General features: G+C 42.4%; 2 protein-coding genes across 2 annotated transcripts; one reads left to right on the top strand and one right to left on the bottom strand.

Annotated features, from left to right (window-relative positions):
- Nucleotides 1–1,965: 1,965 nt before the first annotated feature.
- LOC144463575 (uncharacterized) lies at nt 1,966–3,710 on the bottom strand. Its single transcript, XM_078168316.1, has one exon. It carries the CDS (start codon nt 3,121–3,123, stop codon nt 1,966–1,968), a length of 1,158 nt encoding a protein of 385 aa, XP_078024442.1. The 5' UTR covers nt 3,124–3,710.
- Nucleotides 3,711–7,559: 3,849 nt separating this feature from the next.
- On the top strand, nt 7,560–16,223 carry LOC144463448 (DNA polymerase III PolC-type-like). Its single transcript, XM_078167730.1, has 3 exons — nt 7,560–7,800; nt 12,169–12,211; nt 15,362–16,223. Exons 2-3 carry the CDS (start codon nt 12,169–12,171, stop codon nt 15,913–15,915), a joined length of 597 nt encoding a protein of 198 aa, XP_078023856.1. The 5' UTR covers nt 7,560–7,800; the 3' UTR covers nt 15,916–16,223.
- Nucleotides 16,224–22,731: the final 6,508 nt, after the last annotated feature.

Below are 22,731 nucleotides of genomic sequence, written 5' to 3' on the forward strand. Positions count from 1 at the left end.
AGAGTGAGTGACCTGATATGGTGCGTTCGTAAACTCAGTCTGACGCTCTACACTGAAGTGAGAGCTCTGTTGGTCGAAGAAACGGAGTGTTATATTTCTATATGAATTAACCAACGGTTAAGTTAATCACATAATCACTCCACTCGGCGCTCTGCTGCTCCGTCTCTCCAGACAGAGTGTCCAGAGTACGCTCTGCCACTCCGAGAGTGCGGTGCTCTGAATAACTGAATGGTACATTCAGACAGCACTCTGAATTCATGAACAGTCCAGTTTGTGCCAGAGTACACCCTGACACTAAGAATGAGTATTTCTGAATGCACCACTCACATCATCTTCCTCCATTGTCTAAAACAAACCAACAGAAGTTGCTAGCTGTTTGTGAAGAATTGTTTTGCCTCCAGCTAAGCCCCGCCCATCAGAAACATCATACAGTTTACTAACAGTAAAAAGGGTCAATAGGTTTTGTTTTGGAGTTTTCGGCTTGTGTTCCTTGTTCCAAGTTATTCATTCATGGTTAATCTGTTTCCTGTTATATTTTGTAGATTTTCTCCTCATGTGTCGTGTCTGGTTTTACTTCCTGTCTCTGTGTTTTCCCGCCTGTTTCCTGTCACACCTGTATTGTTTGTCCTTCCCTGTTCCCAGAGTCTTTCCGTGACACCTGTTCTGTATTAGTCTTGTCTGCTCCACCCTAGTGTTCCCCTCCACACCCTTGTTGTCAGCCAGTCCACATTTCCCCCTTGTTGCCCATGTCCTCCTCCTGCTCCAGCTGTGTCTCGTTCTTGTGATTAGTTTTCTGTGTATTACTTGGTCCTCTCCGTTCCTACAGGAACATAAGGCTGCGATGATCTGCTTCCATCTGGTCCGGTCTTGTGCAGCATGCTGTGCCTCGCCCCAGGAAAGGTTTGCTGTTTTCAGCTCAAAGGCCACAGTTCTCCGCCAGGTGGTTTTTGGCTGGCCTTGCTTTCTCTTCCCAGGTGGAGTCCATCTCAGGGCTACTCTGGGAATACAGTTCTTGTCCATCCTCAGGACATGTCCAAGCCATTGGAGTCGGCGTTGCTTGATTTCCAGCACCACATTGCAAGAGTTGGTGTTTGTGTACAGATCATGGTTTGAAATCCTGTCAGGCCAGAAGACGTGGCATATTCTCCGGAGGCATCTGTTGTGGAATGCACTGATCTTCTGCATGTTACTCTCAACAACCCGCCAGCATTCTGAGCTGTACAGCAGAACTGATTTAACATTACTGTTATACAGTTGGATCTTGGTTCTTGTACTGCTTTGACTTCCAGATGGTATGGAGCATGGCGAATGCGTTGCGGGCTTTACCAAGCCGTATGCTGATGTCTTTACTGCACTCATTGTCCTTGCTGAGTCGACTGCCCAGATATGTGAACTCTTCAACATAGTCGAAAGCCTTGCCATCCACAGTGATTGGTGCAGGGGGTGTTGAGTTAATGCACATCACTTGGGTTTTAGAGGTGTTAATAGTCAAACCCATCTGTCTGGCGTATCTGTCAGTCCTGTCAGTCTTCTCTTGCATATGAGTGTGGTTTGTGGAGAGAATGACCAGGTCATCAGCATAGTCGAGATCTTCCAGCTGGGTGAAGAGTGTCCATTGGATGCCTCTCGGTTTATCTGAGGTTGTTTTCCTCATGGTCCAGTCGATGGCAATCAAGAAGAGGATGGGAGAGATGATGCATCTCTGGCGTACTCCAGATTCCACAGGGAACCAATCAGTGAGGTTGCCAGTGGACAGCAATGTGATGCCTCTCCAGTTGTTACAATCTTGCAGATTGCCTTTCTTTGGAATTTTTGCAATCAGACCTTTTGCCCAATCCACAGAAATGACATTTGTGTCCCAGATGTTTCTGAACAGGTCAGTGAAAACCTTGACAGATGTGTTGTAGTCAGCTTTCAGCATCTCTGCATGGATAGAGTCAAAGCCTGCAGCTTTCCCATCCTTGGTCATTTGGATGGCACTTCTGACCTCTGTCTCAGTTGGGGGGCTGGTATCAATGTTGAGAAGGCTATCTGCAGGTGTGGGATTAGCAAGATTTTCTGGATCAGGGCAGCTGAGGACGTCACAGAAGTGCTGCGCCCATCTGGCAGCCTGTTCTGTCTCTGCAACAAGGTGTTACCATCCTTGTCTTTCACAGGAGCTGAGTGGCTGGTGTTTTTGCCACAGAGCTGCTTGGTGATTTTATATACAGCAACCATATCACCTTTCCTTGCTGCCTCTTCTGTTTTGCAGGCTAGTCTCTCAACAAAGGCCCATTTGTTGTTCCTTGCACTCCTTTTGACTTCCTTGTCCTTGATCTTATAGGATTCTTGGGCCTGTTTCTGGAGCCTCAGTGACTTGGTGTTCAGCATCTTTGCTTTAAGTTGTTTCCTTTGCTCTATTTTCTGCCAAGTGCCGGGTGTCAGCCAGTCTTTGTTCTTCTTTTCTCTATAGCCCAGGATCTTAGTGGCTGCTCCAACATAGGTGTTTCTGATAGTTTCCCATTTGGTGTTAATATCTGGGGCCTTATCAGTTGAGTCAGCCTGGGCGCCAAGAACACAAAAGCGATTTTTCAGTTCCAACACAAACTCTTTGTTAATGTTCTGGGACTTAAGTTTGCGGATGTCGAGCTGTCTCTGTCGTTGACCCTGTTGTTTTATTTTCCTGAGCTTCAGCGTGATGTTAGCTGTCACCAGGTAGTGGTCACTGTTGGCATCTGCACCACGACACACTCTGACATCTCGGAGGGACCTGCGCCACTTCCCCTTGATAAGGATGTGGTCAATCTGGTTGGTTGTTATCCCATCCGGGGACCGCCAAGTGAGTTTGTGTATGGACTTGTGTGGGAAGATGGTACCACCAACTACACAGTTGTTTTCAAGGCAGAAGTCAACAAGACGCTGACCATTGTTATTCCGCACACCACAGCCATGCCTCCCTACAGCTCTGTCACAGTTGTCATTTCCGGCTCCAACCTTGGCGTTCACGTCACCCATAACAAGCAGCATATCATGTTGAGGGACCTTGGAGACGGTTCGTTGTAGTTGTAGTAGTTGTAGTTGTAGTTGTAATTTTCTGTGTATACCTGTGTGTTTCCCTTTGTTCCTTGTCAGTCCGTCCCGCATTCACTCCTGTGTTCATCCCAGTGTCGTTTCTTCCTGGTCTCTCTGAAATGAGGGTGTTTAAGACCCAATTGCAACACAGCCGACACACAGGTACAGTTGGTAATGACTTTAGTGTAGTTTGAAGCAGGCACAGGGAAATGCAGAGGAAATGTCCAGCAGGTGAAAATCCACACAGCATACACACTGAAACCAGTGTGGCAAAACAACAAGAGTCTCTGTTCAACAGGGAGTCGAAGGTTGTATCAAAGAAACTCACACTGTTGCAACGAGGTCGGAAATCTCCACACAGCCACAGGAACAGGCAGACTGAAACCAGGAGGGCAAAAGCAGAACTTGTGGTCGGGGACAAAAGGCTGAGGAAATTACCAGGATTCCGGCAAGGTTGGCTGGTCGAAGACAGGAAAGGTTGGCAACAGGAAATCAGTCTGGGAAGTAGTGCTGGAGAGTCTTGCATGCGAAGAAGCGAAGAACAATCTGGCAGTGAGTGTGTGGAGAGCAGGAGTCTTTATACTGAGCCAGTCTGATTGAAAGCAGGTGAGTGGAGTTGCCTTGATTAGGTGGGTGTGGCTGGCAGTCAGAGTGGAGCAGAGGTGGGGTGAATGGAAAAGTACTGCATGAGGTGAGCAAAATGGCAGAACTGTGACACTCTCATGTTCCGTTTTGGATTTCCTCTCCAAGTTCTTTGTTGTGTTCATCGAATTTTCCCGGTTGGTTTTTAGTTAAGTTTGAGAGTTTTGGTTCTGCTTTCATTTGGACTGTCAGTTACCTGCTTGTTCTGATTTTTTTTTTATCAGCTGCAGTAGAGCTCGCTTGTTGTTAAAACTTGAACCTGCCTGTTACTCTGCATTTGGGTCCTCCCTGAACTGATTTACGACAGTGTTGTGTTTAAAAATATATTCTGCTTTCATTGTTTTAATACCTGCCTTTACCTACTGCAGTGGTCACCTCTATTAAAGTAAAGCTTTAAAACCTTTTCTCCAAGGGTTTATCACACTGCGTTCTGGGAAACTGAGGATCACTATCAAGAACGATACAGGAGGGGTGAGTTAAAGTAGATCCATAAAAAGAGCGGCTGCTTAAGTATTAATATTTCATGCTGATTTGCATTAGAAAGACTTTTTGACATAAAAATCACTCCTCTTGCCAAGAAGAGGCGCTTTGTTACATACGTCAAACGGAAAATCACAAAAGGATAGTTTGTTGAAAATATGATTTGCTTATAGTGATGGTGGTTTTATTATATGTATTTATATTATATATACAGTCAGACATGTGGCCACCACATGTAAAACCATTCCCTTTTTGGGGTTGTCTTGCTTTTGCCTCTCCATTGCACCTGTTGTCGCTTTGATTTGCACCAAAGCAAGTGAAACTGATTCACAATCACTTGTGCTTCCTGAATGGAGACATTGATATCCCTGAAGTTTAACTGACTTAATTTTCTGAGAAGTGTATTTAGGATAAAATACGTCGCTAAAAAACACGTTCATTCGATAGCTGTGCCGTATGATTACAAGTACTCTTACAAAACCAAGCAGCTTATGAACAAAAAGAGCCAAAAGATGTTTGCAAAAAAAAAAGAAATGCTGCCAAAGAAGTTTTATTTCTATTTATTTATTTATCTCAACCATCAAGTTTTTTTTTTACTTCTTTTCATGATAAAAACACAATATACAAAATTCAGGAAGGCCTAGCAGCACATACAGATTAAATAGAAGTGCTATAAATACATATGAGGAACATAAAATGGGAGTTTAACTTTTCTCTGTGGTTATGAGAAGTTATGACAGTTCCTCTTTCTGCTGCGGAGAGGAAAGTGTGTCCCAAAGCGTGCTTCACTCAGCTGTGAAGGTGATCACACACTGTGACACTCCACGACAGAGTGGCATGACTTTCCATTTAAAAATGTGTGGGTGAAGTTTTCCTTTAATAATCTGAAATCAGGATGTGAGTGTTGCTGTGAGTTCCTGTGCTGAGGGCTGCTGTAGACCAAAGAGCATGGATACTAAGAGGTGAAGCTCAATAGAACGCCCATAGCAACAGACTCGCCGCCATTTTGGACTGTCAGCAGACCGCAGCAGACCCACTTGCATACAAAAACACACAGAAAAACTGAAGTATATCGCTATTAATTATGCTTACAATGCTACTCACCTCGTGATAGCTTGGTCACAGCTGCTTTTTCACGTTTTTGTAAAGCAAAATATAGACTTTAAAAAAACCAAACCGAAGAAAAACGGCCTAGATGGCATCTCTACATATTACATCCACTTATGAGAAGATTAACTTAATTACTCCTTCAAAATCACCCCATAAGCCAATCTACCAAAAAATAAATAAATAAACAATAATAATAATAATAATAAAATCAATATTTTAACTAGAAACACATTAATGGTGACGTCACATAGTCAGGAATAAAGATTTATTTACAGTTTGTACAGTAAGGGGACAGTAATAATAATAATATATAGGCTATTTTAATATGATATATTTTAATGCTAAAGCAGTAATCAGTTCTGATATAAATGGTCCAAGAGGCCATATATATATATATATGTGTGTGTGTGTGTGTGTGTGTGTGTGTGTGTGTTACCTTCCCTCCAAAACTGGCATATTAAATTGATATTAAAACACTTCAAAACTTAAACGTCAGGAGTTCTTACCTGTCGGGATCCTTCGGGAAACGGTGGAAGGCCAGGTGCGGATTGTTCCACTGATAGTTGTTGCAGTTAATTGCACTACACTGTTTCCTTTAACTTTTTTTCTCCTCTCTCCTTGACATCTTGTTCTTCTTGTCTGGACGCAACAGTCTAAGCTCAACACTCCAAGATGGCGGCAGCGCTACAGCAGCGCCCCTGGTGGCTATTGGCAGAAATTCAACGGAGCTTCGCCTCTTGGTATCCATGCTCTTTGCCCCCCAATAGTATGTCTCTGCAGACCCGGAGACTGCAGATTCAGACCCGCAATTCTGGACCCGCAGTTCTAGACCCCTTGTTTTTCGTCCCCTACTGGACGGCTGTATAACTGCAACTAAATCAGCGTCTCACCCAAACACCAGTTTGAAAGAAGTTGGACTTTTAATGCTTATTACAATTTACAATTTTAAAATTTTATTACACCCGAATAAAAATACCAAGATTTAATTGTTGATTTATGCCTGGGTGCTGTTCTGCATCATTATTGTTTGCTGGTTGTTCTGTATGGTTTGATCAAAGTATTTTAGTTCTTTATTTCTTAATATTCATCAGACTGCTCTGACTAGCACGCCAAAAACTTGCACTGCATTGATCAAACCCGCTACAACATATAATAGGAAATGTCTGGTCTTGGGTGTCCAGTGCTCACTTTTGTTGTGGGAATTTGAAACAAAGGCTGTGAAATAGCCTACTGAAATGGTTTGAAATGTTTTATTGTGTGCAGTGGTTACATCACACATCAGGGAGATCTGCAAAGAAAAAAAAGAAATCAAACATATCACAAAATTGAAAACAGAAACACTTAAAAAAAATAAATACCTATCACAGTCTACACTGAAATACTGAAGAATCTGGAGCACAGCAAATACATTATTATATTGACATATTAACAATAGTGCCCCTTCCTTCCTCATCTGCCTTTCGATCCTCCACAAAACTCCTCCACTTCACTGTGGTTTCCCCTTTCTGGATTGTTATGTGCACCTTAAAAAGAGAGTCCCTAATTATTCAAAGTTAAGATTTTTCAACCGTTTTACACACATAAACAAGGCCAAAACCTAATAATAGACAAAAATACATTTCTGATCATCTGCGCTGGATGAGCTTAATTTCTATCCACAAAATCTCTAAATATATGCTATAGAGTAATATCAATGTAGTGACATAAACACACGTGATATATAATATGAATAATAAAGGAAAAAATATATAAAAAAATTAAGGTGTATTACATGATATACATGAATACAAAATTAACTTTTAGCATAAAGTACACTAATTGCCAATATGTAAACAGTTTCATGCTTGTATGAAAACGTAAGCCTATACACGTTTTTCTCATATCATCCACTTCATTGCTTAAATCATTTATTCATGTTTAATTTAAAGCACATGCTAAAATTATTCGTCATGGCGCTTCGGTTTCATGAAACAAAATGTGCAGGTCAAACAGTTCATTGCTAACAAGCTAAACTATTACCTACTACTTTAACCCATATTTGACGTGCCTTTCAGACTATCGTGGTAAAGACAGTCATATCATTTTAAACGTATCACTGTAAAACATGAAGTTCGCTCTCTATTTCATGTCAACAAAGTAGTTTACACAAATAATATGATTCACATTCGGATCGTCGTCGGCCATATTCAATAGTTGTAATAGTATGTTGGCTTCCAATGAAATAGAGGGCGCTGTCGCGAAATACAAGGTGTCCAGAACTGCGGGTCCAGATCTGCAGGTCTGAATCTGCAGTCTCCAGGTCTGCAGACACACCCTCCTCGCTCTTTGAGCAGACTGTCCAGCTTTACCAAACAGGAGGACATGAAGTTTGAGGCACCGCCCCCCTGCTGCCTCCTCGGGTCTGCAACTCCTCAGCCGAAGATACGAAAACGCTTGTTTCTGTTCCTTTGAGTTACCGCTGGTTTCACACCATCACCTGTAACACAACTCAGCTGACAGCTCGTCACACTGTCCACGGTGAGTTCAGACTTTTCCTCCTTTATCAGCTCGTTATGTTCACACAGTAACTTTGAGAGACAGATTTGGCAGGGTGTCGGTGACTGCTTGTGTAGCGGTGCAAAGTGAAAGTAAAGGCTCACACCAGATTAACTGTGTTTTGGTGTTTTGGTGTTCGGATTTCATAAAGTCATATAGTTATTGATAACTTTAGGAAACATTGTGCAGTAATCCAACTTCCTCTCTGTCCTTCTCTCTGTCTCACAACAAGCAGCTTCATCATCACCTGAAGCGCTCAGGTGTTCTGTTAGGTGATTGTAGAGCAGGGAAATCTTTAAACGTCGACATGTTTAAATCCCTCGAGTCACCATTTCCTCAGCTAATATGTAGGCCTAACACCATGTACTGCCATAGACCTACCAGCAACATCTATCTATCTATCTGTCTGTATTTCTAATACTGACCATTCTGCATAATAAGTACAGGTATATTTTGATAGTCACACTTCTGTATTTCTGAAGTTAATTTTCAGTAATTTATATTTATATATATATATATGTATATATACGTGTGTGTGTGTGTGTGTGTGTGTGTGTATATATCTTACTATATAATGACGAAACCTCTGTCTGTGTGTGTGTGTCTGTTCTATGTTTTTCTCCCCACTGACTTGGTCAGTCCATGTGAAATTTGGCACAGTGGTAGAGGGTCATGGGAGGATGCAAATGAAGCAATATAACATCAATTGGCCAAAGGGGGGCGCTATGGCAACTGATTGAAATCACAAACTTTGAATGGGCATATCTCATGCCCCATAAGTCGCAGAGACATGAAACTTTGCACAGAGATGCTTCTCCTCATGAGGAACACATTTGCCTCAAGAACTCATAACTTCCGGTTATATAGATTTTAAACACTTAAAATCGATCTCTTCCTAGGAAGTTTGAGCGATCTGCATGAAACTCGGTGAACATAATCTAGGGACCAATATCTAAAGTTCCCTCTTGGCAAAAGTTGGAAAACTTACTGAAACTGAGCTTCTATAAGGCAATGAATATTGCGGAGGGCGTGGCTCATCACATAAAGGTGTATAACATCTCAAGGGTTTCACCAATCACCACGCAACTTTGTAGGCATATGACCACACATAATCTGAGGGGACCCCTCCATTATTGACCCCATCAAACAAAATGGGGGCGCTAGAGAGCTAATTTCTTATCTAGGCCTAACCCCCGTATTGATTTTTACTAAACTTGGTAGATATGTAGAACAGGACGCCTCAAGGTGACTGGAGAAATTTAACTCTAATTGGCAACTGAGTGGCTATAACAACAGAAAAATACTTAAAAATGGCTCAAATGTGACACATCGCTGTGGCTCCCCCTGTGGACCAATGTTTGTTTTTGTTTTTGTTTTTTGTTTTTCAAATTTTTGGTATGACTAAGTCATGGCATGGCATGCTGTACTCAATGGGTATGGACTACTGTGTGTGTGTGTGTGTGTGTGTGTGTATGTGTGTATATATATATATATATATATATATATATATATATATATATATATATATATACAGTACAGGCCAAAAGTTTGGACACACCTTCTCATTCAATGCGTTTTCTTTATTTTCATGACTATTTACATTGTAGATTCTCACTGAAGGCATCAAAACTATGAATGAACACATGTGGAGTTATGTACTTAACAAAAAAAGGTGAAATAACTGAAAACATGTTTTATATTCTAGTTTCTTCAAAATAGCCACCCTTTGCTCTGATTACTGCTTTGCACACTCTTGGCATTCTCTCCATGAGCTTCAAGAGGTAGTCACCTGAAATGGTTTCCACTTCACAGGTGTGCCTTATCAGGGTTAATTAGTGGAATTTCTTGCTTTATCAATGGGGTTGGGACCATCAGTTGTGTTGTGCAGAAGTCAGGTTAATACACAGCCGACAGCCCTATTGGACAACTGTTAAAATTCATATTATGGCAAGAACCAATCAGCTAACTAAAGAAAAACCAGTGGCCATCATTACTTTTAGAAATGAAGGTCAGTCAGTCCGGAAAATTGCAAAAACTTTAAATGTGTCCCCAAGTGGAGTCGCAAAAACCATCAAGCGCTACAACGAAACTGGCACAAATGAGGACCGACCCAGGAAAGGAAGACCAAGAGTCACCTCTGCTTCTGAGGATAAGTTCATCCAAGTCACCAGCCTCAGAAATCGCAAGTTAACAGCAGCTCAGATCAGAGACCAGATGAATGCCACACAGAGTTCTAGCAGCAGACCCATCTCTAGAACAACTGTTAAGAGGAGACTGCGCGAATCAGACCTTCATGGTCAAATAGCTGCTAGGAAACCACTGCTAAGGAGAGGCAACAAGCAGAAGAGATTTGTTTGGGCCAAGAAACACAAGGAATGGACATTAGACCAGTGGAAATCTGTGCTTTGGTCTGATGAGTCCAAATTTGAGATCTTTGGTTCCAACCGCCGTGTCTTTGTGAGACGCAGAAAAGGTGAACGGATGGATTCCACATGCCTGGTTCCCACTGTGAAGCATGGAGGAGGAGGTGTGATGGTGTGGGGGTGTTTTGCTGGTGACACTGTTGGGGATTTATTCAAAATTGAAGGCACACTGAACCAGCATGGCTACCACAGCATCCTGCAGCGACATGCCATCCCATCCGGTTTGCGTTTAGTTGGATGATCATTTATTTTTCAACAGGACAATGACCCCAAACACACCTCCAGGCTGTGTAAGGGCTATTTGACCAAGAAGGAGAGTGATGGAGTGCTGCGGCAGATGACCTGGCCTCCACAGTCACCGGACCTGAACCAAATCGAGATGGTTTGGGGTGAGCTGGACCGCAGAGTGAAGGCAAAGGGGCCAACAAGTGCTAAACACCTCTGGGAACTCCTTCAAGACTGTTGGAAAACCATTTCAGGTGACTACCTCTTGAAGCTCATGGAGAGAATGCCAAGAGTGTGCAAAGCAGTAATCAGAGCAAAGGGTGGCTATTTTGAAGAAACTAAAATATAAAACATGTTTTCAGTTATTTCACCTTTTTTTGTTAAGTACATAACTCCACATGTGTTCATTCATAGTTTTGATGCCTTCAGTGAGAATCTACAATGTAAATAGTCATGAAAATAAAGAAAACGCATTGAATGAGAAGGTGTGTCCAAACTTTTGGCCTGTACTGTATGTATATATATATACCTATCAACCGTGCACTAAACTGCCAAATTCCTGTAAAGGCAAACACAGAGCAGAGCTGAAAACAGACACAGTCACTACTTGTGGGAGTTTGTGGGCAAACAAACACACACACACACACACACACACACACACACACACACACACTCAGACACATCAACCGTGCACTAAACTGCCAAATTCCTGTAAAGGCAAACACAGAGCAGAGCTGAAAACAGACACAGTCACTACTTGTGGGAGTTTGTGGGCACACAAACACACACACACACACAGACACACACACAGACACACACACACACACATTAGCAGTGTGCATAATGACTCATTTCCCAAATGAACTGTACACAACAGTGGCAGCAGTGGCCGGCCAGAACAGCCTAATAACAGTATCTTCTCGTGGTGATGTTATGAGATTTTAAAAACGTACCCTTTGATGTTTGAAAGTTAAAACTAAAAGTTGAATCTAAAACGCCTTTTTTAAGGATTTGGTTTGTGCAAATGGTTGTTTTTGGCAACATTTTAAAGTGATGAAATGTAGTTTTGATGAAATATTTAAGCTTAGTTTTGGTTGTGTTTCCTGGCAGAAGCATGACGTGTTCAAGAACTGTTGGAAATTTGATAATCGAGTGTTTCTGGTCGATGATAAGTGGTGTAATTTTGGATACAAGATACAACCATTTGAAGATAGATGTCCGTCCCCTTCATCAAAATGAAAACGTCCCTCCCTAGTGCTTGAATAATTATGAGACATCCCTTCCCTGTTGTGCACCAACCCCTCCCCCCTCATTAATAACAAACAGTCCCTAACCACTTTAAAGATGAGTATGTACTTGCTGTCCCTCTACGGAAAACACACGTTTGATATTGTGACATTTACTGTGAACTTAATGCAGTACAGTCAACAGCAGGTTATTGCCAGGAACTTTCAGCTTTGGTTTGAATGTTTGGGTCACTGATTAACAAAACCCTGACCCGTGCATCACTACGCCACACACGTCTACTGGGTTGGTGATTGAGAGGGATTGCTTCTGTATGAATCTATACATTGTTTAGCTTTAAACGCCATCTTAAACCGTGAAAGCTTATATTATATTCAGTGCACTGTCAGACGTATCAGACGTGACTGTAGGATGTGTAAGTTCATGTTCCAATTTCTGTCTCTTTAAATCTTTGCAGATGTCGAACATTGTTTTCTTTGACCTGGAGACCACTGGATTAGGTAAGATTACCTTTATGTCTGTTTGTCTGCTTATCAATACTTTTACCCCTTTTCGGCAGTCATGGCTTGGTTTGGTTTGGTTTGGTTTGGTTCGGTTTGGTTCATCAGCCCAGCGCAGCAGGTGCAGTAAGAGCCTGTTGTCTGCAGCTCTTCATCATCATCTCACTCTGGCTGTTTCTGCTTTTACTCTTCCTCCCTGCCGCACCATTAGCCTTGCCTTTATTGAAGAAAAGCTGCTAACAAAGTTCCACTAATTCAGTGATGAACACATTTCATTTCCTGTAGAGTCTTCACAATAAAAGTCCCCCATTATTTTGTTGTGTAAAAACTTTTATTGTGAAGCAGCAAAATAAAGAAATGTTAAGTTTTCGAGCAGGAACTTAACACAACTTCTGCAGATATCTTAATTAAAAGCAGGACGCAGAAGAGAAACTAAACTCTACAGACGTACTGAGAGCTGAACACACAGTGACTTTTCAAAACACCTTTCTCTCTGGTCTCCTGCAGACATGGGGGAGTAAAGTTTTGCAACACACACAGATTGTTTAGGGGGAAGAAGGGGGGTCGTCAAGGATTGGCTGCGGTCGGCGAGACATCACTGCTACCTGCTTGAGGGCAGGTGGCCCAGCTTTTGGACCTGCTCTGAAAAGGTCCATCACTGTCGCGGCTTGGTGTGGCACAGTGTGTCTAAACTGACAATGGAAACACAAATTGGCGCGGCATGGCTTTATTCGGCATGGCGAAGAGTGAGAATGGAAAAAGGGTATTAGTCTGTCACAATGTCATCACATTAAATATTACCCTTTTTATTTACCTTATCTGACAACAGTTGGTGTTATAATATACACCTTTGTTAAACATATTTATTAATATTTTTATATTCATTATTTTATTGAGCTCAAAGGTTCATATTTGATCTTCTAATGGGTACTGAACTGTGCTGAAATCTACTATTGTGTAGACAGCACGACTAAAATGGTCTTATTTTTATCCCCTATTATTTTTAACTCAGTGCACAGTTTGCCGTGGAATCAACTGACAAACTGTCACAAGTTAAAAGCAGTAAACTGGCTAAATTGTGTACCAGTATGGCTACATGACAATTCAGCTAATAGTCTGAAGGCTCCATCTGTTTACAGTCACATCAGCTGGAGTCTTAAGAGTGTGATTCAGTTTCTGTATTTATTGGTTTCTAATCTCACATGTGCATCTGCATCTGTTCATGAATGTTTGACGTTTAGTGGGTTAGGGTAGAGCATCACTTGGCTGGCATTGCACGTCAAACCAATATGATGACAACCCAGAGGACGCCTGTGACTAACCACACACAAACCAGATATGCTCTTCCTGTCGGTGTCACAGGATGCAACTGCTTTATGACAGATTTCTAGGAGAGATGCATTATGCAATTGTATTATCAAACACGTTATACAAAAGACTGGATTCAAAACCAGCAACTACAAGGTGACTGTAATGGAAACTTTTAGGTAATGGACACACATATGTAATGGAATTATTTAGGCCTCTGTGCTCAATACCACAAAGCCGAAAGAATGTGAAGTGAAGTGAAGTGAAGTGAAGTATGTGTTATGTCTTGTCCGGATGTCATAAGCTGTTTGTGCCTTACTTGGCATTGAAGGACATGACAAGATGAGATGGCCCCATATTGCTCTGTCATTCCTCTGAAGAACTGTTAGTTAAAGATAATGGGTAACAACACTATGAGAGCAGAGAGACTCAAAACTGTAAAATTGGTTAAAAAAAACAACAACAAGAAAACGAAACAGTGAGCTGAAAGATGGTAAAACACTTCATGGTGCTAAGGGGAACTGCAGAGTTGGGTGATTTTCACTACGAGCGAATCCTTCCATGTACAAATAGTCATGAGACCTGTTGTTAATATAAAATTATTAAGTATAGCTGCTTTAAAAATCCCCTCTCTTGAAAAATAGAGAAGTTTCTTGCTGCAAGACCCTGACCACAATATCTAACAGGAAAGTCCTCCCGTATTACATGCAGTGGATGTCGGTCGGCACACCCCCAGTTTGGAGAAGCAGGCTGTGAGTACCGTCACAGAAGCTAAACAATGTGCTGCAGCAGCAAAATGTATTTTAGCCACAGAAATAGATAAATGAAATAAATATCAGAATAAATTTCACTGCTTTTCTTTGCCGTCACACGGCGATTTTCGAATGGGGAACTGAGGCGGTTATATCACTCTGTGTTATTACTCAGAGTACTGTTTGCAGAGGACACGCTAAATGGACCTGGGTCTAGGCACCATGTCTGTGGGGTTACTTTTAGTTCCAAAGGTACTATACCAAAAGTGTTTGGTGGAAACAGGGCTTAAGAACCCCTCAGGCTTCTTTAAATCAATATATTTATATTAATAATGGATAAAGTGCCCTGGCTGTTGAGTACGTGTGTCAAAATTACCCTTCCTGTCAAAACCACATCTTTAAAGGACTGAAACCAGATGTTGAGAGAACGGATTACATTGTTACTTTGAAGTGTCTGAGTGAGTGGTTTCGACTTTGTGTTAAACGACTCATATGTTTTTGTAAAAAAGCATTACCATCACACTGTTATTATTATTATTCATGTCATTCAACATGCCCTCGCTGACTTCCGCTCAACACTTGGCCTCTGGGTAATCCCTGCCGCCATCGTATGTGCCGTTCCATTTGTCTGAAAACCTGAAGTGAACTTGGTGAGATCAACCCTCAGAGAGCTGAGGGAGCAGGTGCACAACAATGGTCGCTCCAGAGGTGTATACTACCCACAATGCATGGCAGTTATGTATTTGATGCAAGAAAATACATCCATGGTCAGGTGGCAGCAATGGATATCGAAGTCTGGTTGTGCCACCAAAGTAGAAGATGCAGAAAATTGGAAAAATACAATAATAGTAATAATAATAATAATAACAATAATAATAATGATAATTAAAAAAAGAAAGTTGTCTTAGCACAAAGTATGGAAATGGGGGAAATAGCTGACCAAAGATAAATAAAACAAAACTCAGCCATCGCAGCTAAGAAATCGTCCTGCACATACGCTTGTTTTATAATTTTGAACATTGTAACATGTATTTATTTATATTTTCTTTTTCTTTATTCCTCTTTAAATCCATTCCTTCTCTACTTTCAGATCCAGGGTGTCATATCATCCAGTTGTCAGCCGTCTGTGGAGAGAGAGAATTTAACGCCTACATCCTGCCCCGCCGCCCCATCTCTCCAAGAGCCACAGAGCTGACAGGCCTTACCCAGAGCAGAGGCACACTGTATCGCCACTGGACTCCTCTGGACACTGTCTTTCTTTATGATGCTCTCAATGACTTCATTGACTTTCTGAGCTCCTGCCGTCCCCGACGCCGCAAACACCCACGCCGCCGCCCTGTTCTGCTGGCGGCCCACAATGCGAGGTTTGATGCACCCATACTCGCCAGAGTGCTTCAAAAGTGCTCCCTCTGGGAGGACTTCCAGCAGGTGGTGTCTGGGTTTGTGGACACCTTGCCGCTAAGCAGGAACCTCTACGATCTGCACAGTTATTCTCAGGAGTCTCTGGCTGAGTACTTCCTGCACAGATACTATGACGCCCATGATGGATTGGAGGATGCCAGAATATTGCAGGAGCTGTTCGACGTTTGGGATCCCGACAGAGAGGACATCTGGGAAGTTACCTTCCCGACCAATGAATTTTAAAAAAGCTACAGAGGGAAAAAAAAATTGGCCATGAAAACAAAATATTTCATTTAAAAATTAACCTTTGCTTTGCTTTGTTGTTTGTTTTATTCTCATCATGTACCCTTGTGATAGGACACAAATAATGCAGGTTAGACCCCAAATTCACAGATTTGTAATGTTCATACTGAATAATTTGTATTATTTAGTTTCGTCTTATGTTCTGTAACGAGTCATACACACAAAAGTTGTTCTCTTGTTTTTGCGGTAAATTGCAGCACAGTTTTCCCACAATAATAATTAAACTTCTGTGTGATTGTTCAACACAACTTGGTATTTTTTAATTATTTGAATCAAGTTTCAGTAATAATACAGAGAGAAATCTCTCTCCTCAGCAGAGCAGCATGCAATGCAGCTGCAAGGCCGTGTTTGTCATGATCCTGGGTTTCTGTATATATTCTGTTATCCTGTAGACCCTTTTAGGGCCGACGCCACAATGACGTCAGTTTGTTAGCTGGAGGCAAAACACAACTCTCCACCACAGGGCTGTAGGCTATAAAGGAGTCTTAAATTGTCGTCTTGTTGTGTTATTGGGAGCCAGAATAGAAGGAGTCATGGCTCAAAACTTAAATTTTATCGCATACCAGATGCCACTGTCCATCAAGAAAAACAAAGACAACTATGGTTAAATGTGATAAGATGAAGGACTGGACGGAGGCCATCATCAAAAATGCTCACATGTGCAGCACACACTTCATATCAGGTTAGGGAAAAAGTATTCCCTGTTGTAGGGATGAATAACGTTATATGTATTAAGAGTTATTATGTCCACCTCATCAGAAACTGGGGAGCTATTAAGAGGAATGTTGGGTTTCTCTGTAACACTAACTTCTTGGCGCATTAGCTAACGTTAGCTTTGATAGCAAAGCAAACCGGAGGAAACCGTTCAAGTGTCGTCCTTCTTTGTAAGATTGGCATAGTATTCAACCACAAAGCTTCCTGTGACATCATCCATTCACTGAGTGAGAGCATACGGGTCGGCCAGTCTGGTCCTGTTGGTCAGTGTTAATTTATTCAAGTTACACTCACAGTCCCGGAGAGTGAGTGACCTGATATGGTGCGTTCGTAAACTCAGTCTGACGCTCTACACTGAAGTGAGAGCTCTGTTGGTCGAAGAAACGGAGTGTTATATTTCTATATGAATTAACCAACGGTTAAGTTAATCACATAATCACTCCACTCGGCGCTCTGCTGCTCCGTCTCTCCAGACAGAGTGTCCAGAGTACGCTCTGCCACTCCGAGAGTGCGGTGCTCTGAATAACTGAATGGTACATTCAGACAGCACTCTGAATTCATGAACAGTCCAGTTTGTGCCAGAGTACACCCTGACACTAAGAATGAGTATTTCTGAATGCACCACTCACATCATCTTCCTCCATTGTCTAAAACAAACCAACAGAAGTTGCTAGCTAGCACTAGCTAATGTTTGTGAAGAATTGTTTTGCCTCCAGCTAAGCCCCGCCCACCAGAAACATCATACAGTTTACTAACAGTAAAAGGGTCAATAGGTTTTGTTTTGGAGTTTTCGGCTTGTGTTCCTTGTTCCAAGTTATTCATTCATGGTTAATCTGTTTCCTGTTATATTTTGTAGATTTTCTCCTCATGTGTCGTGTCTGGTTTTACTTCCTGTCTCTGTGTTTTCCCGCCTGTTTCCTGTCACACCTGTATTGTTTGTCCTTCCCTGTTCCCAGAGTCTTTCCGTGACACCTGTTCTGTATTAGTCTTGTCTGCTCCACCCTAGTGTTCCCCTCCACACCCTTGTTGTCAGCCAGTCCACATTTCCCCCTTGTTGCCCGTGTCCTCCTCCTGCTCCAGCTGTGTCTCGTTCTTGTGATTAGTTGTCTGTGTATTACTTAGTCCTCTTTGTTCCTACAGGAACATAAGGCTGCGACGATCTGCTTCCATCTGGTCCGGTCTTGTGCAGCATGCTGTGCCTCGCCCCAGGAAAGGTTTGCTGTTTTCAGCTCAAAGGCCACAGTTCTCCGCCAGGTGGTTTTCGGCTGGCCTTGCTTTCTCTTCCCAGGTGGAGTCCATCTCAGGGCTACTCTGGGAATACAGTTCTTGTCCATCCTCAGGACATGTCCAAGCCATTGGAGTCGGCGTTTCTTGATTTCCAGCACCACATTGCAAGAGTTGGTGTTTGTGTACAGATCATGGTTTGAAATCCTGTCAGGCCAGAAGACGTGGCATATTCTCCGGAGGCATCTGTTGTGGAATGCACTGATCTTCTGCATGTTACTCTCAACAACCCGCCAGCATTCTGAGCTGTACAGCAGAACTGATTTAACATTACTGTTATACAGTTGGATCTTGGTTCTCAAGCTGTACTGCTTTGACTTCCAGATGGTATGGAGCATGGCGAATGCGTTGCGGGCTTTACCAAGCCGTATGCTGATGTCTTTACTGCACGCATTGTCCTTGCTGAGTCGACTGCCCAGATATGTGAACTCTTCAACATAGTCGAAAGCCTTGCCATCCACAGTGCTTGGTGCAGGGGGTGTTGAGTTAATGCACATCACTTGGGTTTTAGAGGTGTTAATAGTCAAACCCATCTGCCTGGCGTATCTGTCAGTCCTGTCAGTCTTCTCTTGCATATGAGTGTGGTTTGTGGAGAGAATGACCAGGTCATCAGCATAGTCGAGATCTTCCAGCTGGGTGAAGAGTGTCCATTGGATGCCTCTCAGTTTATCTGAGGTTGTTTTCCTCATGGTCCAGTCGATGGCAATCAAGAAGAGGATGGGAGAGATGATGCATCTCTGGCGTACTCCAGATTCCACAGGGAACCAATCAGTGAGGTTGCCGTTTGTGATCACACTACACTCAAACTGGTGGTAAAACATCTTTATCAGTGCAATTATCTTTGGAGGAACTCCACAGGATTGCACAATTTTCCACAGGGTGTTGTGGTGTAAGCTGTCAAAAGCTTTCTGGAAGTCGATGAGGTTGATATATAGTGGGTTGTTCCACTCCAGGAATTGCTCAATGATGTTCCTTGGTGTGAATATCTGGTCAGTACATCCTCTTCCTCTCCTGAAGCCCACCTGTTCCTGTTTCAGTTTGGTGTTGATTGCGTCGTCGATTCTGGTTAGAAGGATTCTACAGAAGACCTTGGATGGTATGGACAGCAATGTGATGCCTCTCCAGTTGTTACAATCTTGCAGATTGCCTTTCTTTGGAATTTTTGCAATCAGACCTTTTGCCCAATCCACAGGAATGACATTTGTGTCCCAGATGTTTCTGAACAGGTCAGTGAAAACCTTGACAGATGTGTTGTAGTCAGCTTTCAGCATCTCTGCATGGATAGAGTCAAAGCCTGCAGCTTTCCCATCCTTGGTCATTTGGATGGCACTTCTGACCTCTGTCTCAGTTGGGGGGCTGGTATCAATGTTGAGAAGGCTATCTGCAGGTGTGGGATTAGCAAGATTTTCTGGATCAGGGCAGTTGAGGACGTCACAGAAGTGCTGCGCCCATCTGGCAGCTTGTTCTCTCTCTGTAACAAGGTGTTACCATCCTTGTCTTTCACAGGAGCTGACTGGCTGGTGTTTTTGCCACAGAGCTGCTTGGTGATTTTATATACAGCACCCATATCACCTTTCCTTGCTGCCTCTTCTGCTTTGCAGGCTAGTCTCTCAACAAAGGCCCGTTTGTCGTTCCTTGCACTCCTTTTGACTTCCTTGTTCTTGATCTTATAGGATTCTTGGGCCTGTTTCTGGAGCCTCAGTGACTTGGTGTTCAGCATCTTTGCTTTAAGTTGTTTCCTTTGCTCTATTTTCTGCCAAGTGCCGGGTGTCAGCCAGTCTTTGTTCTTCTTTTCTCTATAGCCCAGGATCTTAGTGGCTGCTCCAACATAGGTGTTTCTGATAGTTTCCCATTTGGTGTTAATATCTGGGGCCTTATCAGTTGAGTCAGCCTGGGCGCCAAGAACACGAAAGCGATTTTTCATTTCCAACACAAACTCTTTGTTCATGTTCTGGGACTTAAGTTTGCGGATGTCGAGCTGTCTCTGTCATTGACCCTATGTTTTATTTTCCTAAGCTTCAGCGTGATGTTAGCTGTCACCAGGTAGTGGTCACTGTTGGCATCTGCACCACGACACACTCTGACATCTCGGAGGGACCTGCGCCACTTCCCCTTGATAAGGATGTGGTCAATCTGGTTGGTTGTTATCCCATCCGGGGACCGCCAAGTGAGTTTGTGTATGGACTTGTGTGGGAAGATGGTACCACCAACTACACAGTTGTTTTCAAGGCAGAAGTCAACAAGACGCTGACCATTGTTATTCCGCACACCACAGCCATGCCTCCCTACAGCTCTGTCACAGTTGTCATTTCCGGCTCCAACCTTGGCGTTCATGTCACCCATAACAAGCAGCATATCATGTTGAGGGACCTTGGAGACGGTTCGTTGTAGTTGTAGTTTTCTGTGTATACCTGTGTGTTTCCCTTTGTTCCTTGTCAGTCCGACCCGCGTTCACTCCTGTGTTCATCCCGGTGTCGTTTCTTCCTGGGGGGTATTCCATCAAGCAGGCTAAAGGCAAGTCCAGGCTTAAATGGCCAAGTCTGGCTAATGTGAGCCAGAGTTCTGTTCCATCAAAGTGGCTAAGATTAGCCTCACATCAGTAACCATGGAAACCATGGTTCTGGCTAAGCCTGATACATCAAGCCAAACTCCAGTTTCCGTTCCATCAACCTGAGCCACAACTGCGTTCCATCAAGGTGGTTAACCTGAATCCCAGCCTAGTAACCATGGTAACTTATGCTGCCGGGCAATCCTGGTCTGTAGCAGGATTAAGGTGAGGATTAGCTCCATCTATGATCAAAAAATGTTCAATAGACAACAATAGATAACAGACACCTAAAAGACAGTCCTGCCAGTGTTTTTACACACTCACAACTGTCATGTAATGATAAAATAATATGTCGATCATAAAATATATAACATAATTAATAAAAAAAATAACTAGGCTATTAAAAAACAAATTAAAATGTAATAAAAATAAGATAATTAAAAAAAAACACAACAATAAAGCCAAAATCAATTTAATAAAAACAAAACTATAATAAAATGAAACTGAGGCATTAAAAAAAGATTGTATAAGAATATGCGATTGCCCTCCCATCCCCACCCCACTCTGTTTCCAACTGGCTTGCAAATTCACAGCCAGTTAAGGTCAACTGACAACGGCCATATAAGGAGTGGGACACACACAGAGACAGAGCAAGAGAGAGTAAATTAGGAAATAATGGCATGCCCCTTCATCGAGGATCCTGTTGATGAGGAGGACCACTGAACAATGTGGGCCTCCTCATCAACAGGATCCTCAACCACCACCAGCCCCAAGGGTCTTCCAGGACAGGACCAACCCATTGATACAGACAGACTCCTATCTGTGGGAGAGGTACCGGTTCAGCAGGCAGAGCATAGTGTATCTATGCAGTTTGCTGGAACCACACATTATAAAGGTCACACACCGCAGCCAGTCTCTGACCACTGTGCAGGCAGTCTGTATTGCACTGAGGTTCTTTGCTAGCGGTACATTCCTGTATAGTGTTGGTGATGCTGAGAGGCTAAGTAAGGCAACTGTTTGCACAGAGTTAAAAAGGGTGTATTTTGTATTCATTTTGATTATTTCTAGCGTCACCATACATCCTGAATAGGGCTTGATTTGTTCACGTTAACATAGGTTATCTTTTGTATTTATGAATTAACCATGACACAAAGCAACCACATTAAAATGGGACACACACCATTGTGGTCTGTCTGTTCCTCATCCTATAGCACATTCCATACATGTAAGGGGATTTTCCTTATTTCGATATAATAAGGGATAGAGCTTACAATTGACTCCCAAATGATGAGAAATAGATAATTGATTCACTATCACCTGCATTCACTTCATAGTTTTCCTCATCTCCGCTGAATTGATGGATTTGCTAAATGGAATTTTCTACAATCAATAGATAAATGTAATGTGATTATTTCCTATAAACTGATCATTTCAGAAATGTCATAATCTACAATTAATTATGTGATAAATGCGATGATTCACAAAAATAATTTGATTAAATGCATCATCTGAAATGTACATAGGAATCAGTAGATAAATGTGATAAACAGTCTATCACTAATATTAATTTACACATTTGGTGAATTTCATTAGGAATACTTGAATTGTTAGATTTAATAGGTGTTCTTATCTACATATATTTTGCCCCTTTGATGTGGGATTTATAGAACATGATATTATGCTGAAATGCTGAATTTTCTTTGTCACTTGCGCATTAAGCCTGTCAGCAATATTCTTCCACGCCACCTCCCTTGCTTTATTAATTGCTGCAGTAGGCCTATTGCCTTTTTCTTGATTATGTCCTTATAGTCCTCATACACTTCCATAAAGAGCGTTTGCTCCGCCGCAGAAAAAGCCTCCTCTCGCTCCTTTCCTTTGCTTTTTGACATTTTGCAACATTTTCGGCACTCGACTAGTTTGGGCTTTTTATTTTCCCTGGGCGCGTGCATGAGTTGAGGCTTAACAGGTGATGCTTGAATTAGGGTCAATTGGAGCCAGCTGATTTCACTTGATGGAACGGGTTGGAGCTAGATTGGGAGTTGGCGTTTAGTCAAACTTCAAGATTACACCTTAGTCTGGATAGCTATTCTTAGCTACGTTGATGGAATACCCCCCTGGTCTCTCATGTTATGTTTTGGATTTCCTCCCCAAGTTCTTCGTTGTGTTCATCGTATTTTCCCGGTTGGTTTTCAGTTAAGTTTGAGAGTTTT

Source organism: Epinephelus lanceolatus, chromosome 5, assembly GCF_041903045.1.
Source record: "Epinephelus lanceolatus isolate andai-2023 chromosome 5, ASM4190304v1, whole genome shotgun sequence".
NCBI lineage: Eukaryota > Metazoa > Chordata > Actinopteri > Perciformes > Serranidae > Epinephelus > Epinephelus lanceolatus.

Excerpts from the sequence above, each read along its gene's own strand:
- LOC144463448 (XM_078167730.1), top strand. The coding sequence starts at position 12,169 with ATGTCGAACATTGTTTTCTTTGACCTGGAGACCACTGGATTAG. Across the intron at positions 12,212-15,361 it reads CCTGGAGACCACTGGATTAG|ATCCAGGGTGTCATATCATC; the intron begins GTAAGATTACCT and ends CTCTACTTTCAG.
- LOC144463575 (XM_078168316.1), bottom strand. The coding sequence starts at position 3,123 with ATGCGGGACGGACTGACAAGGAACAAAGGGAAACACACAGGTATACAC.